Source organism: Equus quagga, chromosome 18, assembly GCF_021613505.1.
Source record: "Equus quagga isolate Etosha38 chromosome 18, UCLA_HA_Equagga_1.0, whole genome shotgun sequence".
NCBI classification, from domain to species: domain Eukaryota; kingdom Metazoa; phylum Chordata; class Mammalia; order Perissodactyla; family Equidae; genus Equus; species Equus quagga.
In genome coordinates this window covers 14637085-14655298 of record NC_060284.1, presented here as the reverse complement: position 1 = coordinate 14655298, position 18214 = coordinate 14637085, and the positions used below count along the sequence as shown (strand labels likewise).

At 39.8% G+C, this 18214-nt stretch overlaps 1 protein-coding gene across 3 annotated transcripts in view; it reads left to right on the top strand.

Annotated features, from left to right (window-relative positions):
• Positions 1-202: 202 nt before the first annotated feature.
• USP33 (ubiquitin specific peptidase 33) overlaps positions 203-18214 on the top strand; it is a 53360-nt gene continuing 35348 nt past the window's right edge. For 2 of the 3 annotated variants that reach the window (XM_046645482.1, XM_046645481.1), the window contains exons 1-3: positions 203-403; positions 17643-17774; positions 17967-18020. In XM_046645482.1, the coding sequence (XP_046501438.1) occupies positions 17694-17774; positions 17967-18020 (135 nt within the window). In that variant the 5' untranslated portion in view covers positions 203-403; positions 17643-17693. The remainder of the gene's footprint in view (positions 404-17642; positions 17775-17966; positions 18021-18214) is intronic. The other variant, XM_046645480.1, reaches the window with a different exon arrangement.

Genomic DNA, 18214 nt, shown 5'->3' with positions numbered 1-18214 from the left:
GTGCCCAAAGCCTAAAACTGCTCTGCAAGTGCAAGGTCCCTGCCCCGCTAGCTACCTTGGAAGTCCCCGCGGGGAGGGCAGGTCTGGGGTTCCACACCTGGGCGGCCGCCGCGGCCACGCCCAAGGCCGGGGCGGTCCCTCCTCGCCGCCCCGCCCTCCCCACACTCCCGCGACGCCCGAGACGCCTGCGGCGGCGGCGGAGACACCGGAAGGAGCCGCGGCTGCTGCGGGAAGTGGCGGGTGCGGGAGGCGGGGACCCCGCGGGCAGCGCCGCGGAGCCGCTTTCCGGCGCTCCTGTCGCGCCGCCGCCCCTCTCCAGGCCCGGGGAGGCGGAGAGGAGCTGGCCGCAGGCCGCCGTCCGTCGTCGGCCGCGCTGGCGGGGCCCGCGGGGAAGGCCGTGGAGGTGAGCGCGGCGCTGCGGAGGGGCGCGGAGCCGAGGGGCGCCTCGCCGGCCGCGGGCGCCGGTCCCCGAGCTCCGCTCGCGCGCCGGGGCTGCGGACGCTGCCGCGGCCTCTTTGGCTGGGGCGGGGGCGGGGGCAGCGGGGGCGCGCGGGCGGGAAGCGGGCCTGGGCCCCTAGCAGTGCTCTGCGTTGCAGGGGTCATCTGGTGGCCGCCCGGGCGGGGGTCGGCGGAGGACGCGACGCTGTTGATTTGAGGAGGGGTCCCCAGGGGGCGCTCCCTGGAGGCTGGTCCCCGAGAGGGGCTCCGTCCTTTGCTCGGTCTCCCGGTTCCGGCGTGCCAGCCCCTCACGGGGGGCTCAGACGGCTCCGGGTTCTGGTTTCGCTTTGCGGCGTATTTGGGGTGATCGGACCCATTCGTGCAGCCCCAGGGCCCCGTTATTCATTGTTAGGGAGGAGAAAACCTAGGTGTCATCGTCCCTGGAATTTTTCTTCGACCCGTGTTTGATCCAGACTGTTTCAGAGGTTACCCTTACGGTCTGTCCGTCTGCAGCTTTTGTTTGGGTCAAATTTCCATGGTGTGTTGTTTCCCAGACCTTCACTCTCAGATATTTACCGACTACAAAACGCTCTTCGTTTGAATATTTACAGGGTGCAAGTTGAGCTGTTGGATGAGATTCTTCTAGGTGCTTTGCACTTAAGTATTTTTAGGGTTTACATTCTCATAGAATCAATATTAGGCCTGGAGAATTGGGCCGGAAGGGGAAATCCTGGCAGGAGCACAGGCTCTAAACTGGGGAAGAATTTTACCACACGGATCTCTAGACTTCTTGCTTAATAGATGTATAGAATAATAGAGTTTTTTAGTTTAGTTAGGTTATTTTTCTTTTAAGAAGAACCTGTTTCAAAAAATAACGAGGCCGTCCTAGTTCCATTTCTAGTTGAGACAATTCTGTCATCTGGAAAATTCTGACCAAATCAGACGATAGGCTAAATTTTGTTAGTAGTTTCATTCTGTTAATATAAATAAGGGGAAAAGTAGGAATCTTATTGAAAAACAGGGCTAATTTACAAAAATTAATAGTTCCCCTATGCCAGCAACTTTATGTTACTTCATTTACTTTGGCAGGATTGGAAAAAGAAGGACAGTACAAAAAATATTCCAGGAACAAGATATTTGACGTTCTGCTGAATGCAAGAGAGATAGTCTACCTAAGATTGCTTCTTATTTTTGATCTGGTTTATTGCCAACTTTCACTTTTTTGTCTTTTGTGATCTTTTTGTAACCTACCAATAAGAAATAACATAACATTGCAGATTTATGGCATTAGACTGTAGTAAATAGGTTGTTTTAAGTATTTGAAATTCACAGTTGAGATAATTCTCACATTTATGTACCTATATTGCTGTTAGAATTTTCAGTGACCTTTCACATATACAATCTTACTTGATCCTCCTACCAGTTCTGAGTTAGTAATGCCAAGAAGTCCTTTCCCGTGACAAGCATTTCAAGATTGTGTAGGGATCAGAATTTCCTTAAAGCCTGAAGTAATCTCGCTGAAGTAACCTTTGACATCAGTTGGAATTCAGACAGATATTGGAGCACTGTGAACTATCACACGTGACACACTGTGGACTCTTTGCAAGAAAATGAAGTACATAAATGGTGAAAGATTTATGGTGAGAAATGTGAAATGTAGTTGTTTCTGAAAAAAACAAGTAAAGCTCTTTAGTTTTTAACCCTTTTTATTTTAATCTACTATGATTACAGGAGCATTACGATAAATAGGATAGCTCCAAAGAGTTCGAGATGAGTATAGTTGGTTTAATTGTCTATATAAAGGAGCATGAAGTTCGTACAATATAGTATTTATATTAAGAGAACTAAATTTTTTTTTTTTTTAAGATTTTATTTTTTTTTCCTTTTTGTCCCCAAAGCCTCCTGGTACATAGTTGTGCATTTTTATTTGTGTGTCCTTCTAGTTGTGGTATGTGGGGCGCCGCCTCAGCATGGCTTGACGAGCAGTGCCATGTCTGCACCCAGGATCCGAACCAGCGAAACCCTGGGCCACAGAAGTGGAGCGCACAAACTTAACCACTCGGCCACGGGGCCGGCCCCCTAAGAGAACTGATATTTAAGAGACAATGTGTAATCAAAATAATTGTCCCTTTGAAAAGTTACTTTAGAAGGCTAAGTTGGTCAGTATCTGTAAGTCTACCAGGGAAAACCCTTTGGAAATTGGAAAGAATAAAATGTGATTTCTGCCCTCAAAGAACTTACAGTCAAGCTTGTACTCAAGTAGGGCAGTTTTTCACACAAGTACAGAAAGTGCCTTACGAGTATTTTAATCAGGAAGGTAGGTGAGGGGGGACTTTACTTTTGATCAGATCTTGCTAGAGATGGCATTTGAGATGAGTGAACTTTGAAAGATTTTCAGCGGGCGAATATTGGAGGACGTTTCTGAAATGAACAGATTATTGGGTTCCTGAAAGGTACAAGTTATATTTGAGAAAGGATCAGTAGAACAGTTTGGCTGATAAGAAGTTATGGTTTGTATAAGTTAGTAATAGGAGATGAAAAAGGGACATTATAAAGACTTCATTGAAGATGTTTGATCCGAAGAGGTTTGTGATCCACAGAAATGCTGTAATTGGGAGAAGACTGAGACCAGGAGAATACACTTGGGCAGCTTTAGGGTAAGCAAGACCTTGGTGGCATCACTTTTGTGGCCCTTATAGTTTCTCTGAAGGGCTACCTTGAAAGCAGACCTTGAGATAAGAACATGGGTGTAGGTGAGATGCCAGGAAGCACAAGTGAGGGAGTGGTAAAAAGTCAGAGAAGGGAGAAAAGCCAATGGATAGCCTTAATGAGGGGCTTATCCTGTGGAGATTTTAGTAGAATGGCCTTAGAATTGTCCTACCAGATGAAGGGGGACTGGTGGGTTTTTCCACCTACTACCAGTCCTTACTGATCGCGATCATCTTTGAAATGCCTGGCGCACTTCCGGTTGCCTGGGCTAGGGCTGGGCATGCTCCTGATGGGCTGGAGACCTTAGAAACAGAAGTGGTTGAGGTGGGAAGCTTACAGTGTGCCTGGGTACTGTCCGTACAGCTGCAACGGAACGGTGAGGTGAGCTGAAGGGAAAGGGGGCCGGATATCAGCTGTATCAGTTAACCGGCATTCTCATTAAATAATCCAGATGTGAAATGAAAGCCTCCATTTTGGTGGAGACCTGGAAGAAATATGAATTGAGAAGTGGTGAAAAAGGAAGCAATAAGTAGAATTAGGTGACACAATATGGAAAGTGAGGCGGGAATCTAAGATGGCACTGGGGTTTGAAAGTTATATAGCGTGTGAGGGAGGAGGGTTGACAGAAGGTTGCCGACATTCAAATTAGTGACTTCAGGAGAATGAAGGAGTTGCAGGGTGTTGAAGAGTGCTGATAAAGTAGAGTGTGGATGACCAGGCATTCAAAAGGGAAAGTAGCATGGAGATTTCAACAGTGCTGCCAGCCCACTAAATGTGTAGTGTCTGGCCCATACTTAGTTGTCGGCCTCTGTATTCCCAGGGCCTAGCACAATCCTGAAATATGGTAATATGGTGAAAATATGGGACTGAACGTGACATAAAATAAGACCCTTTCCTACAGTTTTTTAACTATTTATAAAATCCTGAAGGAGGAATTTCTAATATTTTTAGTAGAGGCATTATTTAGATGAACAAATTTTGATTCTTTTTGATAATCACCAATATTCTGGTAAACAAAAAAAGAATTGACAACATTTCTTAGAGTGGTTCTCATTTGAATGTTGTTGCATGTGTTTTTCCGTGTTTCTGCATGGTCTACATAAGTATTTTTAATGACCGTCTCATAAGGCTGATGTATTGTTATTTAATACCCCTCCATCTTGCTCAGAAATGACTTAAATTACCATCAGCTGGTTTGAGGCTGGGTCAGAACTCAGTCATAGTCGTTCATTCTTGTTCTCCCTCCCTACCCTCCTTTCTTCCCTCTCATCTCTCCCCTTAGGTGTTTGTCATAATTATTTCAACTAGATAAGGCCACAATTGACTTTACTCTGCTGTTGGACAGATTTTTTTCTTTATAGGAAATGCTAATTAATGTTTACAAATCTCAATTAAAAGATTTTTTTTTAAAAGATTGGCACCTGAGCTAACAACTGTTGTCAATCTTTTTTTTCTGCATTTTCTCCCCAATTGCCCCCAGTACATAGTTGTATATTTTAGTTGTGGATCCTTCTAGTTATGTCATGTGGGACACCACCTCAGCGTGGTCTGATGAGTGGTGCTATGTCTGCGCCCAGGATCCAAACCAGCGAAACCCTGGGCCGCTGAAGCGGAGCACGCGAACTTAACCACTTGGCCACCAATTAAAGAATTTTATTTAGAGTGAGGGTTGCCAGATTGGAGCTATGCGTTTGGATGATTTATTGTGGCAGTGTTAATGGATTCTAGAACAGATAGATTGCAGGTAAAGAAATCAGGAGATTACGTAATTTTCTTAATAGACTTAATAAGCCTCTCATTAATTTGTCTGTTAAGAGTTAGACAGAGTTTCTAGGAAGAGGGAAATTAGAAGATTAGTACTAAATTTCTTTGTTATGGTTTGAATGGAAATTAAGAATGATTGGGGGGGATTTATAGGACTGTGAGATCTGTGTGAAGATTTGAAGGAGTTTGTGTTTGCCAGAATATTTGTCGAAAGGATATGAAACGGTTCTTTTTTTTCCTTTTATTTTCTTTTTGAGGACGATTAGCCCTGAGCTAACATCTGCTGCCAATCCTCCTCCTTTTGCTGAGGAAGACTGGCCCTGAGCTAATATCTGTGCCCGTCTTCCTCTACTTTATATGTGGGACGCCTGCCACAGCATGGCTTGAAAAGCAGTGCATAGGTCCGCACCTGGGATCCAAACCGGCTGACCCCTGGCCACTGAAGCGGAACGTGGGAACTTAACCGCTGCATCACTGGGCTGGCCCGGAAACAGTTCTTTAAAGTGCTCATCAGCAGAATTCATGGGTTAAAAGTCCACATGAACACTTACTATGGGTTGATTTAGGATGAAGGAAACTTTCTCCTTGTTATTGTGCTCTTCTCACTGATATTTCCATTTATCAGGTTTTTTGGCTTGCATTTATTGGGTAGCAATTTTATTCTATGATAAATATGGAAAAATTAGCCATAAGCTTATTATATAATTGCATTTTTGCAATTAAAATAATTCTAAAGCCTAATATTTAAAATAGTACACTTGGACTAGTCACATTAGCTATATGGTGGAACAATAATAGTCTAGATTGAAACTACTGACAGACAAATGAATTTTTCCATGATCTGCAAATCTTAGAATTGACTTTTTAGTGCAAAATGCTGTCCTTTGAAACACCTCCAACAGATGGTCATCCAGCCTCTGTGTGTATCCATGATGGGGAACATCCTACTTCCCAAGATTTGACCTTCCGTTTTTCTGTAGCTCTGTTGATAATCTTCACCAGTGATTGAATGTGCTGTTTCTAATTTTCTCAAGTTACATGAAAAACAAAGGTACCCTCTTACTTTGGTCATTATGTCCAAGTAATTGGAACACAGGTGTCAGGTCCTCCAACTTCTGCCTTCTGTTGTCTAAACGTACGTACTTTCAGTTGTTCCTCATAATAGTTAACGTTTATTTATTGAGTGCTTATGTCACTGTGTTCTGAGCACTTTATGTATGTTAACATATATATATATATATAAATTATATGTGTATATAATTCCCCCAAAACTCCATGAGGTACATATTTGTAATTTTCTCAGTTTTATACATGAGGGCACTGAGGCTCAGAGAAGTAACCCTGGTCACAAACCCGGACAAAGTGGAGCTTGAATTTGTACCTAGGTAGCATTGCTGCAGAAATTTTACTCTTAGCCAGTGTCGTCTTTTTCATAAGATACAGTTTTCAAATTATTTATTTTCAGGCTGTCTGTGGAAGGCATTCTTATTCTGTAGCTTTCAGTATTCTTCATACTAAAATATTCCAGATAATAATCTATTTAGGTTATCAGCACAATAAGACTGGCTCCTCTTTTTATTCTGAAACCTATTGTTCTATTGATAAATTGAGTAAGAATTGCACTGTTGTTTCATGCATCTTCTAGCATCTAGAATCTAAATACTTGAAACCCTTTCTTTAGCTTCACTTTAGACAGTAGATTCTTTGAACCCCAATATAGAATATTACATCCGTCCTTGTTAATTTAAGTTCATTTTTCTGAATAGTTTACTTTTTCTTTAAAAATTTATTTGTATCATTTTATAATTAGATTTCATTAGTCTACCTTCTGTCTTTTTTTAATAAGATTTTATTTTTCCTTATTTTCTCCAAAGCCCCTCAGTACATTCTATATTCTAGTTGTATATTCTAGTTGTGAGTGCCTCTGGTTGTGCTATGTGGGATGCTGCCTCAGCATGGCCTGAGGAGCGGTGTCAGGTCGGCGCCCAGGATCCGAACTGCGAAACCCTGGGCTACTGGAGCAGAGTGCGTACAACTTAACCACTTGGCCATGGGGCTGGCCCCCCTTCTGTGTCTTTATCCAGATTTTTGTTAAAAGTATTGAACAGGTCTGCCACTTGCTAGTACAGACCTCCTTCTGGATTCATTTTAATCTTCTACATAACTATTAAATTAGCTACCAATTCTCCTGACATACTTTTTTTTTTTTTTAAAGATTGGCACCTGAACTAGCAACTTTTGCCAGTCTTCTTTTTTTTCCCCTACTTTTTCTCCCCAAGTCCCCCCAGTACATAGTTGTATATTTTAGTTGTGAGTCCTTCTAGTTAGGGTACATGGGATGCCACATCAGCATGGCCTGGCGATCGATGCCATGTCCGTGCCCAGGATCCGAACCAGTGAAACCCTGGGCTGCCGAAGTGGAGCCGCGCGAACTTAACCACTCGGCCACGGGCCTGCCCTGTGACATAAATTTTTTTCTTGCAGTCTCTTGAATCTGACTCTATAAATTGTTACTTTTTGGAATAGACCAGGCAATGGAACGCAGGCAGTTTCTCAATCTTAAAAGGTTCTCATTAGGTTGCCAGCTATGTCCTAATGTGTGATAAATATTAATAACAGGTCCCTTTGCTTTTCCAATGTTAAAATCTGGATATCTGTTCTTCTGTTATTAGGATGGCAGGGTCAGAATTGCAGGCCTGAAACTTGGAGATTGTACTGCTTGGATTCTCCTCTGTAAAAGTAATATCTTCGGTAGCAGTTTTGAATCTACAGATGGGCAGATGAGCCCCCAAAGCTGTCTGTCATTGAGCATGAACGCAATCATTTCAATCTGGAAAATTTTTTATTTGATCTTGTTACCATCATTATGGCTGAGAAAATTTCAAATAGTCCAGTTAAGGTAGATAGAGGAAAAAGTTGCCAGAGAAAAGATTTCAAAGGTAAGGACGAATTGAGGTCAAACTCTGGAAAGCCTTAATTTCCATGCAAAACTTGAATATTCTTGTGCTTCCTAGTGATTCCCAAACTGTTAGCCAGAAGCTTCTTGAGGAGTCTCAGAGTTTTGTGGGGTATACATCCGTAGACTGAACAAATTGCGTTTTTATTTACAACTATTACTTTCACTGCCTTCGTGTTGTCTGGCTTTTCTAAAGTCTAGTAACTATCTCCCCTGAACAAGCTATCAAATTAGCATGAAAGTGTGCATACCTTCTTTCTTGTGGTATACACTTGGAGAAGAAATTGAAGTAGCTAGGAACCCCTATTGTCTTACCCTCTAAATCTGAATCTCCTACTCTTAATCAATCTGTATCAAATAAAGGAATAAAAGAATAATTTTGTTGTCAAAGTGAAATAACTGAGTAAAACTATGTAACTAGAATATTAAGGTCTTTCTATTTTGATAGTGTTGTATTTAATTATAGGGGATACTGAATAGCCTTGGTACAAATTGTTAGCTTTTGTTTACATGAACTAATTCTGATTAAATTGTTTAGATGCTTGAAAATTAATAGCAGAACAGAGAGAACTTAATAATCTTTCTCCCTAGCATCCATTTCTTTTTTGCTCTGAGACACCATTCAGAGTATATAACCTTCAAGACTTTATTTTTATGCTTTTACAGTGGCTGTGGACCTCCAGATACAATGTACTGTTATGCATGTTCAAAATTTTTACTTCAGGAGTAGTATACAGTGTGTGTCATTTTGCATCTTCCTTTGTTCCATTTAACATTATGTCTTTAGATTATCCATGTTGATAAATTATCCATTCAGTTCATGCAGTTAAACTGTTGTGTGGTTTTCAGTCATGAATACACCATTTTTATATCCATTCTTCTAATGATGGACTTAAAACATTTCAAAATCAAAAGTGAGATTACAGACTATCTAGAAAGCAGGGGAAAGGAGAACGTTTCCATTTCATTGGCAAACATTGGTATTTAGAGGAGAATGTATAGTTTAAATGCTTTTGTTATTAAGTAAATCAAAATGAGAGAATTCAGTACTCACATTTATGGATAAAAAAATAAAATCAAAATGAAGTAGGACCTGGAGATTAAAGATAAAACTGTAATTAATGGAATTGGAAACAACAAAACAAAAATAGTAGAAAGGATAAAACCCAAAGCTGGTTTTTTTTGCAAAGACCAATGAACTAGATAAACCTCTTGTAAAAGGGAAAAAAATTGGATTAAAAATATGCAAGATTAAGACTGAGAAAAGAAACAACATAGACACCTAGGTATAGGAGAGATTAATGGATGATTTTATAGCAAAATATAAGTTAGTCAAATTGACCCAAGAAGTGAAAAATTTGAATTGATCAATTTCCACTGAAAGATTGAAAAGATGATTGAAGGGGCTTGCCCAGTGGCACAGCAGTTAAGTGTGCATGTTCCGCTTTGGTGGCCCGGGGTTCTCCAGTTCGGATCCCAGGTGCGGACATGGCACCACTTGGCAAGGCATGCTGTGGTAGGTGTCCCACATATAAAGTAGAGGAAGATGGGCATGGATGATAGCTCAGGGCTAATCTTCCTTAAAAAAAAAAAGAAAAAAAAATGATTGAAGATCTGTCCTTGAAAGAGGCAGCATAGCAGATGGTTTCACAGCTGAGTTTCATTTAACTTGTAAAGATCATATAATAAAAAAACCCCAAAAAACCTGTTCTGTGGTATAGAAGATGCAAAATGCATTCTGTGAAGCATACATACTTCCACTAGAAAAGGTCAGTCTCACTTATGTCTAGAAATGCAAAATTTCTGAATACAATATTAGACAATAGAATCTAGATATGAAACAGACTAATAGTAAATTTTGACCCAATAGAGTATGTCAGTGCAAGGATCATTAGTATCAAATCAGTTGATATAATAGATTATATCAACACATGAAGCAAGAAATGTAGTAAGCCATCAGTAACTGCTGAAAAGGCACTTGATAAAGTTCGTCAAGACCATTTCTAGGGACCGGCCCCGTGGTGTAGTGGTTGGGTTTGGCGCACCCCACTTCGGCGGCCTTGGGTCACAGGTTCAGATCTCAGGCGTGGACCTACACCACTTGTCAGCCATGCTGTGGCGGCAACCCACATACAAAATAGAGGAAAATTGGCACAGATGTTAGCTCAGGGCGAATCTTCCTTAGCCAAAAAACCCCCAAAAAACAAAAAAAAAAAACATTTGTAATAAAAAAGAAACTAAGCAAGTTTAAGAATAGATGGAGGGGCCGGCTCCGTGGCTGAGTGGTTAAGTTCACGCTCTCTGCTGCAGCGGCCCAGAGTTCGGATCCTGGGCGTGGACGTGGTACTGCTCGTCAGGCCACGTTGAGGTGGCGTCCCACATCCCACAACTAGAAGGACCTGCAACTAAGATATACAACTATGTACCGGGGGGGTTTGGGAAATAAAGCAAAAAAAAAAAAAAAAGATTGGCAACAGTTCTTAGCCCAGGTGCCAATCCTTAAAAAAAAAAGAAGAATAGATGGGAATTATAGCAAATATTCTAAGTGGTAAGACCATTAAAATAAGGACCCCGACAAGGATGCTCACGATCACTTTTGTATTTAAGATTTAAACAGTAAAATTAAATAATTGGTATTAATATTGGAAAGTAAGAGGTAAAACCATTAAATTTCCCAGTACATTCAGAGAATGGCTAAGGAAACTGAAAAGGAATAGTGAAGGAGGGATATCTTACAATTATCAAAGTATTCTATACACTCATGCATTGCTTAACAATGAGGATGTGTTCTGAGAAATGTGTCATTAGGCAATTTTGTCATTGTGTGAACATCATAGAGTGTACTTACACAAACCTAGACGGTATAGCCTGCTACACACCTAGGCTACATGGTACTCATCTTATGGGACCACTGTCATATATGCAGTCCATCATTGACTGAAACATTGTTATGCGGCACATAACTGTGTAGCCTCTGTAATCAGATTAATGTGGTATTGGCCTAGAGAGATTGGTGGAACAAAATAGAGAATCCAGAAATATATTATGTGCGAGTTTAATAAAGAGTAAAGAGGTTATTACAGTTCAGTGGGAAATGGGTAGATTGTGTAATAAGTGGTGCTGGTACAACTGTGTGCCCATCTGGGAGAAAATAAAATTGGGTTCCTATCTTAAGATAAACTCTCGATGGATTAAAGCCTTGTGAAAAAATATTTATGGTTATTCTACAACTTTAGCTATATAAACTAGGGTGAAGGAAACCTTAAGATTAGAAACTCAGAAGCTGTTATAAAATAAGGCCTGTGTTTGGTTTTATAAAAATTGAAACTTTTAATGATTAAGGATACCATAAGAAAGTTAGTAACAGTTTTGGCGGTAAGACAGACATATAGGCTAATGGAATAGCATAGAGAGCCCAGAAATAACCTTCACATGTATGTTTAAATGTTTTTTGACAAGAGTGCTAAGACCATTCAGTGGGGAGAAAAAAGAGTCTTTTCAACAAAGGGTATGGGGCAAACTCTAAATCCACACACAAAAATAGGTAGTTAGACTCTTACCTTACACCACATAGAAAAATTGACTCAAATGGATCAGAGGCCTAAACATAAGAACTGAAACTCTTAGAATAAAACAGGGGGAAAATTTTGTGGCATTGGATTTGGCAGTGATTTCTTGGATGTGACTCCAAAAGCACAGGCAACAAAAGTGTATAGATAAATTGGACTACATCAAATGAAAAACTTCTGTGCATCAAAGGGTACAATCACAGGGCGAAAAGACACCCTACAGACTGGGAGAAAATATTTGCAAATCATGTATCCGAGAAGGAGTTAAATATATATAGCAATATGTAAAGAACTCCTTCAACTCAACTGCAAAAAAGCAAACAACCTGATTATAAAATAGGGAAAGGACTTGAATAGATACTTCTCAAAAGAAAGTATATAAATAAATGACTAACAAGCACATGAAAAGATGTTCAACATTACCAATCATTAGGGCAATGTAATGAGATACCACCTTACACCCCATAGGATGGCTCCTATCAGAAAACCAGAGAATAAGAGAGAAATAAGTATTGGTGAAGATGTGGAGAAATTAGAACCCTTGTGCACTGAATTGGAAATGTAAAATGGTGCAGCTGCTATGGCTGACAGAATATATGTATATGTATAGTACGACGATTCCTCAGATTAAAAATAGAATTACCATATGGTCTGTCAGTGTCACTTCTGGGTATATACCCAAAAGAATTGAAAGTGAGGACTTGGGGCTGGCCTGGTGGCACAGTGGTTAAGTTTGTGTGCTCTGCTTTGGTGGCCCAGGGTTCGCAGGTTTGGATCCCGGCCATGGACCTACACACCGCTCATCAAGGCATGCTGTGGCAGCATCCCACATACAAAATAGAGGCAGATTGTCACAGATGTTAGCTCAGCAACCATCTTCCTCAAGCAAAAAGAGGAAGATTGGCAACAGATGTTAGCTCAGGACCATCTTCCTCACACACACGTACACACACACACACACACACAAAGAAAGTGAGGACTTGAAAAGATATTTGTACAGCTGTGTTCATAGCAGCATTATTCACAGTAGCCAAAGGATGGAAGCAACGTAAGTGTCCAGTGATGGATGAATGGATAAACAAAATGTGGTATATACATACCATTGAATGTTTACTCAGCCTGGAAAAGGAAGCAAATTCTGACACATACTACAAAATGGGTGAAACTCAAGAACATTATGCTGAGTAAAATAAGCCAGTCACAAAAAAATATACCGTATAATTCCACTTATGAGGCGCCCAGACTAGTCAAATTCGTAGACAGAAAGTTGCCGGGGTCTGGTGGGAGGAAAGAATGGAGAGTTGCTGTTTAATGACTGCAGGGTTTCTGTTTTACAAGATTAAAAGAATCCTGGAAATTGATTGTGTAACAGTGTGAATGTACTTAATGCTTCTGAACTGTACACTTAAAAGTGGTTAAGATGATAAATTTGTTATGTGTATATTACCAAAATTAAGAATTAAAAACTTAATAAACAGTAAGTTTGAAAAAATATTTGCAGTATAGAAGACAGGATTAATTTTAAAAGAAATACTATCGACTAATATTAAGAAGGGCAGAATAGGGGCCAGCCCGGAGGCATGGTAGTTTAGTTCGACATTCTCTGCTTTGGCAGCCTGAGTTTGCAGGTTTGGATCCTGGGCATGGACCTACACCACTCATCAGTGGCCATGCTATGGTGGTGACCCACATACAAAATAGAGGAAAATTGGCACAGATGTTAGTTCAGGGACAGTCTTCTTCACCGGGGAAAAAAAAGCAAACACAAAATAGTTAAAGTAGTAGTAAATAAAAGAGCAAATCTAGGAGACCATAAAATTCTTGAAAAGACTCTCAAACTCACTAGCTGTCAAAGTAATTCAAAGTAGAGTGCTGGTGAAATAGCAATATGCCCACTGGGTGACAAAAGTAAACAATAATACCTATTGGAAGTAGAGAAAATGGTGTTGCTGTGCAGAAAATGGTATTCCTTATATTATTAGTGTAAATTGTTAGAACATTTCTGGAAAGTAGACTTGCAAAATCTGTTTTTTATAAACTGGCCCATGTAAGATTATATTTACAAGGATGTTTTTAATGGCAGAATATGGAGACAAGGTGAATGTCCATTGATAGAAGGATTGATTGGATAATTTATGCAATAGGTGCCTCATGACATAGGTGTATCTGTGAAAAAGTTGACATAGGAGGGTATCTGGTAAGTGTTATTGACCCAAAAAAGGCCATATATGTCTCTGTGTCTGTAATTGTATGTGACTGAAGCACACATACATGTTTTAAAGCACAGGTATGCTGATGATACATTCTTTCAGCTTTTATATGTCTAAAGAAGTCTTTATTTTGCCTTTAGTTTTCAAAGATGTTTTCCTAGATATGAAATCTAGATTAACAGTCTTCCTTCAGTGCTGTGAAGATGTTGCTGCTCTGTCTTCTGGCATGCATTACTTTCAGTATACATTATGGTCTTTCTTGGCTGCTTTTTTTTTTTTTCTTTTTTAAAGATTTTATTCTTTTTCCTTTTTCTCCCCAAAGCCCCCCGGTACATAGTTGTATATTCTTCGTTGTGGGTCCCTCTAGTTGTGGCATGTGGGACGCTGCCTCAGTGTGGTCTGACTAGCAGTGCCATGCCTGCGCCCAGGATTCGAACCAACGAAACACTGGGCTGCCTGCAGTGGAGTGCGCGAACTTAACCACTCGACCACGGGGCCAGCCCCATTTCTTGGCTGCTTTTAAGATGTTCTTTTTATTTTGGTTTTAAGCAACTTGTTGTTGATGTGCCATGGTATAATTTGTTCATGTGCTTTGAGTTTATTGTGTTGCTTCAGTTTGTAGGTTTGTAGTTTTGGTCAGATTTTAACTCTTCTGGTCAGCTGGTAATCTCTATTTAATTTTCCCAGTCTTCTCTTTTTGTTTAAATTTGAGTAATTTCTTTTCTGTGTCTTCAGGTTCGTTATTCTTTTGCATTGTCTAATTTGATGTTAGTCTCATCCTTATTTTTCACCTCAGACATTTTTTTTTTTTTTAATATCTAGAAGCTTGATTCAGGTTTTCTTTTCTCTCTTCCGTTTCTCTCCTTAATATGTGTATTCTTTGTTGTACCATCTGTGTCATTTCTGGATCTCTTTTTTCCTTTTCACTGTGGGTTAGATTTTCCTTCTTTTTATGTCTTGTAATTTTTGATTGGATGCCAGACATTGTGATTTTTTTTTTTTCCTGCTGAGGAAGATTCGCCTTGAGCTAACAACCTCTGTGCCAGTCTTCCTCTATTTTGTATGTAGGTTGCTGCCACAGCATGGCTGCTGATGAGTGATGTAGAACTAAACCCTGGCCACCCAAGGGGAGTGTACTGAACCTAACCACTAGGGCATGAGGCTGGCCCCCAGACATTGTGATTTTTACCTTGTCAGGTGCTGGGTTTTTTCATTCCTTTAAGTGTCCTTCATCATTGTTCTGGGACACAGTTAAGTTCCTTGAGAATAGTTGACCCTGTAATACTTGCTTTTGAGCTTTTTTAAGGCAGAACCAAAGTAGTGTTTGGCCTGGGGGCTGTTCTTTCCCATTACTGAGGCACTACCCTTCAGAGTACTCTATTTTACTTCCTCTGTGTTATGAAGCCTTTCAGCTGGCTAGTGGGAACACAAACACACTTGTGTTGGCTTTGAGAATTGTTCTACCTACTCCTTTACAGCAGTTCTTCCCCTCTTTTTTTTTTTTAAAGAAAACTCTTTCCCCCCCCCCCCCTTTTTTTTTTTATGCTTCTTGGTCAGGAAGATTGGCCCTGAGCTAACATCTGTTGCCAGTCTTCCTAGTACATAGTTGTATATCCTACTTGTAGGTCATTCTGGTTCCTCTGGGCAGGATGCGTGCCACAGCATGGCTTGATGAGTGGTGCGTAGGTCTGCACCCAGGATCTGAACCGGTGAACCCTGGGCTGCCAAAGTGGAGTGTGTGAAATTAACCACTTGGCCACAGAGCCCCCCCTTTCCCCTCTTTAGGGTAGTTTAATCACACGCACGTGCTCATTAGTAGTTAGCTGAAGACTTGATAGTAGCCCTCTATAAATCTTGAGTTCTCTTGCTCTTTATTCAGTTCTTTCCTCTCTGTTACTCTGCCCTCTGAATTCTAGCCACCTTGGCCTCCCTGAATTTTCAACTCTGTCTCTTCAACTCAAGGAGAGTCAGACTCTGGGTTTTCTCCTACCTGTACTGTGTCGCCTAGAAACTCTCTCCAGGCAGTAAGCTGGGCAGTTACCTTGTTTTCATCTTTTTAGGTATTAGTGTCCCTCACTGACTTGTCCAATGTCTGAAAACCATTGTTTTATATATTTTGTCTGGTCTTTAGTTATTTAAGGCGAGAGGGTAAGTCTAGTTCCTGTTACTGCACCATGGCTGGCAGTGGAAGGAACTGGATAAGAGGAAAGAGGTTATCTAACCACAAAAGGAAGTGAAAGGTGGGTGGGGAAGATTGCCTAACCCTGCCCCATACATAATAAGAAATGGAAAATATTAACAGTTATTTTAAGTTTAACTTCATGCTCTGAAAATTTGGAACATGGCTTATTAATATTACGTATTAATGTAATGTTTAGAGGTAATGATTTGTTCACTATTAAGCCCAGAGTGATGTATTTTGTAGGTTACAGTATAATATTGGACTCATTATTTGATTTGATTTAATTGAAGCTTTTTGTTTATTGTGTTTACTAGTGTGTTAATATTTCAGCTCATTTATAACTCTTTATTCTTTCCTACTAAGTTCTTTAATTTTTTCTCAAATAGTGTTCTCAAACCCCAAAGATGAACTAAGGGCATGAAAAGCCCTGTTATGAAGAATGTGCAACCCAAAGAAGACCTAGAAATACTGAGTTAGACTGAGACTCTTACTTGGAAGTCACTCACTCTTGTTGAGCTCATCATAAGATTTCTGTGCATTAAACGCGTGTATCAGTTAGCTGTATGATTCATAAGATTTGTAGTGGAGATAAAATTTAGCAACATTATAGTATTCCTATCATTCTTTTTCTTATAAGTCATATTTATGACATTGTGATGTCTTGGAGGAAATTAAGTGTATTGGGATTGTAAAACACTTTGTCTTCTGTATGTTTTAATGGAATTGAGGAAACTCCTGAAGAATATTAGGAAAACTATAATTGATTTAGGAAATTACCTCAGTGTGTAACTGGTGGTCTCATGGGGGAGGGAGGGATGCGACTTCAATGGTCATGGGGAAAGCCTATATAAAAGGATGCTGCACAAAGGATGTACACACACACACACTTGATGTGAGTTAGGTGTGCTGTTCTGATCTTACAGGTATCCTCGCGTCTGTCTGACGTAGAGTCCTTGCTCTTACCCATAAGACATACAGGTGGATTCAAATCCTAGTTCTGCCAAATGCTAACATTGTGAACTCAGTCAAATTGGTCTCTTTTAGCCTTATATGCAAATGAAAATAATAATGGTACTTACCTCACGGTTGTTAAAAGGATCATATGATAATGTGGTTTGTGATCTTGGGTGATTTTTTCCCCCAGAGGACGTAATTTTACACTGTCCGGTGACATTGGTTCTCAAAGCTCAGAGTGGTGGTGAGGGTATTCTGGCATCTAGTGGGAAGGAGCAGTATGTTGCTAAATGTCTTACAATGCACAAGACAGCCCCCCACAGGAAAGAATCATCTGACCCCAAGTGTCAATGATGCCAAGGTTGGGAAACTCAGATATAAAGTGACTATCCTGGTATATTGCTAGGATACCAGATAATTTCATTTATATCATCAGTAGGGACTGCTGCTGCTGCTGTGAAAATGGTTTCCATTTGAATTTTCTTTCTTTTCAGTTTCTATTTCAGCATAAGGATTAATCTTTTTTAAAAAAGAATAAAAATACTTAAATTGAATAATTTGAAATTTTTCCCTTTTTGTCAATAAAAAGTGAAATGGGAGAAAGAGGAAAAAGCAGGAAAAGTAGTGGAGAAACACACATTGATTCATAGGTGTCAATTTTAATAAAATGTTTATTTAGTAGAGAAATTTCCAATGTTCAAATTAACTTCAATTTATGAAAGTAACCTAGGTGTATTGAAAATGTACTCTTTTCTAGGGCAAACTTGTAAACGTGTGTGCCTCTTATTTTATTTTTTATTTTAATCATTATTTAATATATGAACATTTTTAAATTAATTTTTTGGTCATTTTTCCTTTAGGTATTACCTCATTTGGAAAGCTTTGGGAAACAGGAAAAAATTTCTAACAAAATGTCAACTTTCCGAAATCATTGTCCACATTTGGATTCAGTTGGTGAAATAACGAAAGAAGATTTAATACAAAAATCTCATGTAAGATATAGGGTTTTTTCCTTCCTTAGAAAAATTGTATTCATTTTTCTCCGAAATGTGTCTTTTTTTATAAATTACTACAATACTCTATCTTCATGAGTCCCGATTTTTTATATATGATATTGTTAATGAATTATATTTGTTTGGCTGTGTCAATATAATGATGATGTTGGTATGATTTTTGTTTCTCAGGGTACTTGTCAGGATTGTAAAGTCAGAGGACCAAATCTTTGGGCATGCCTGGAGGTATGTGTATGTTACTTCTCAAAAGTTTGGTATTATAAAATTTATATCTGAATAAGGATAACTAGAAGGTTTTTTTGACAAAGGATTTCATAAACGAACATACTTTGAAAAGATCCTTGGTAAAAATTAAACTTCAAACCTGTGGTTTTAATTTACAGTGCTTTTGCAGAGTTTTAGTGAATTGCTAAGATATT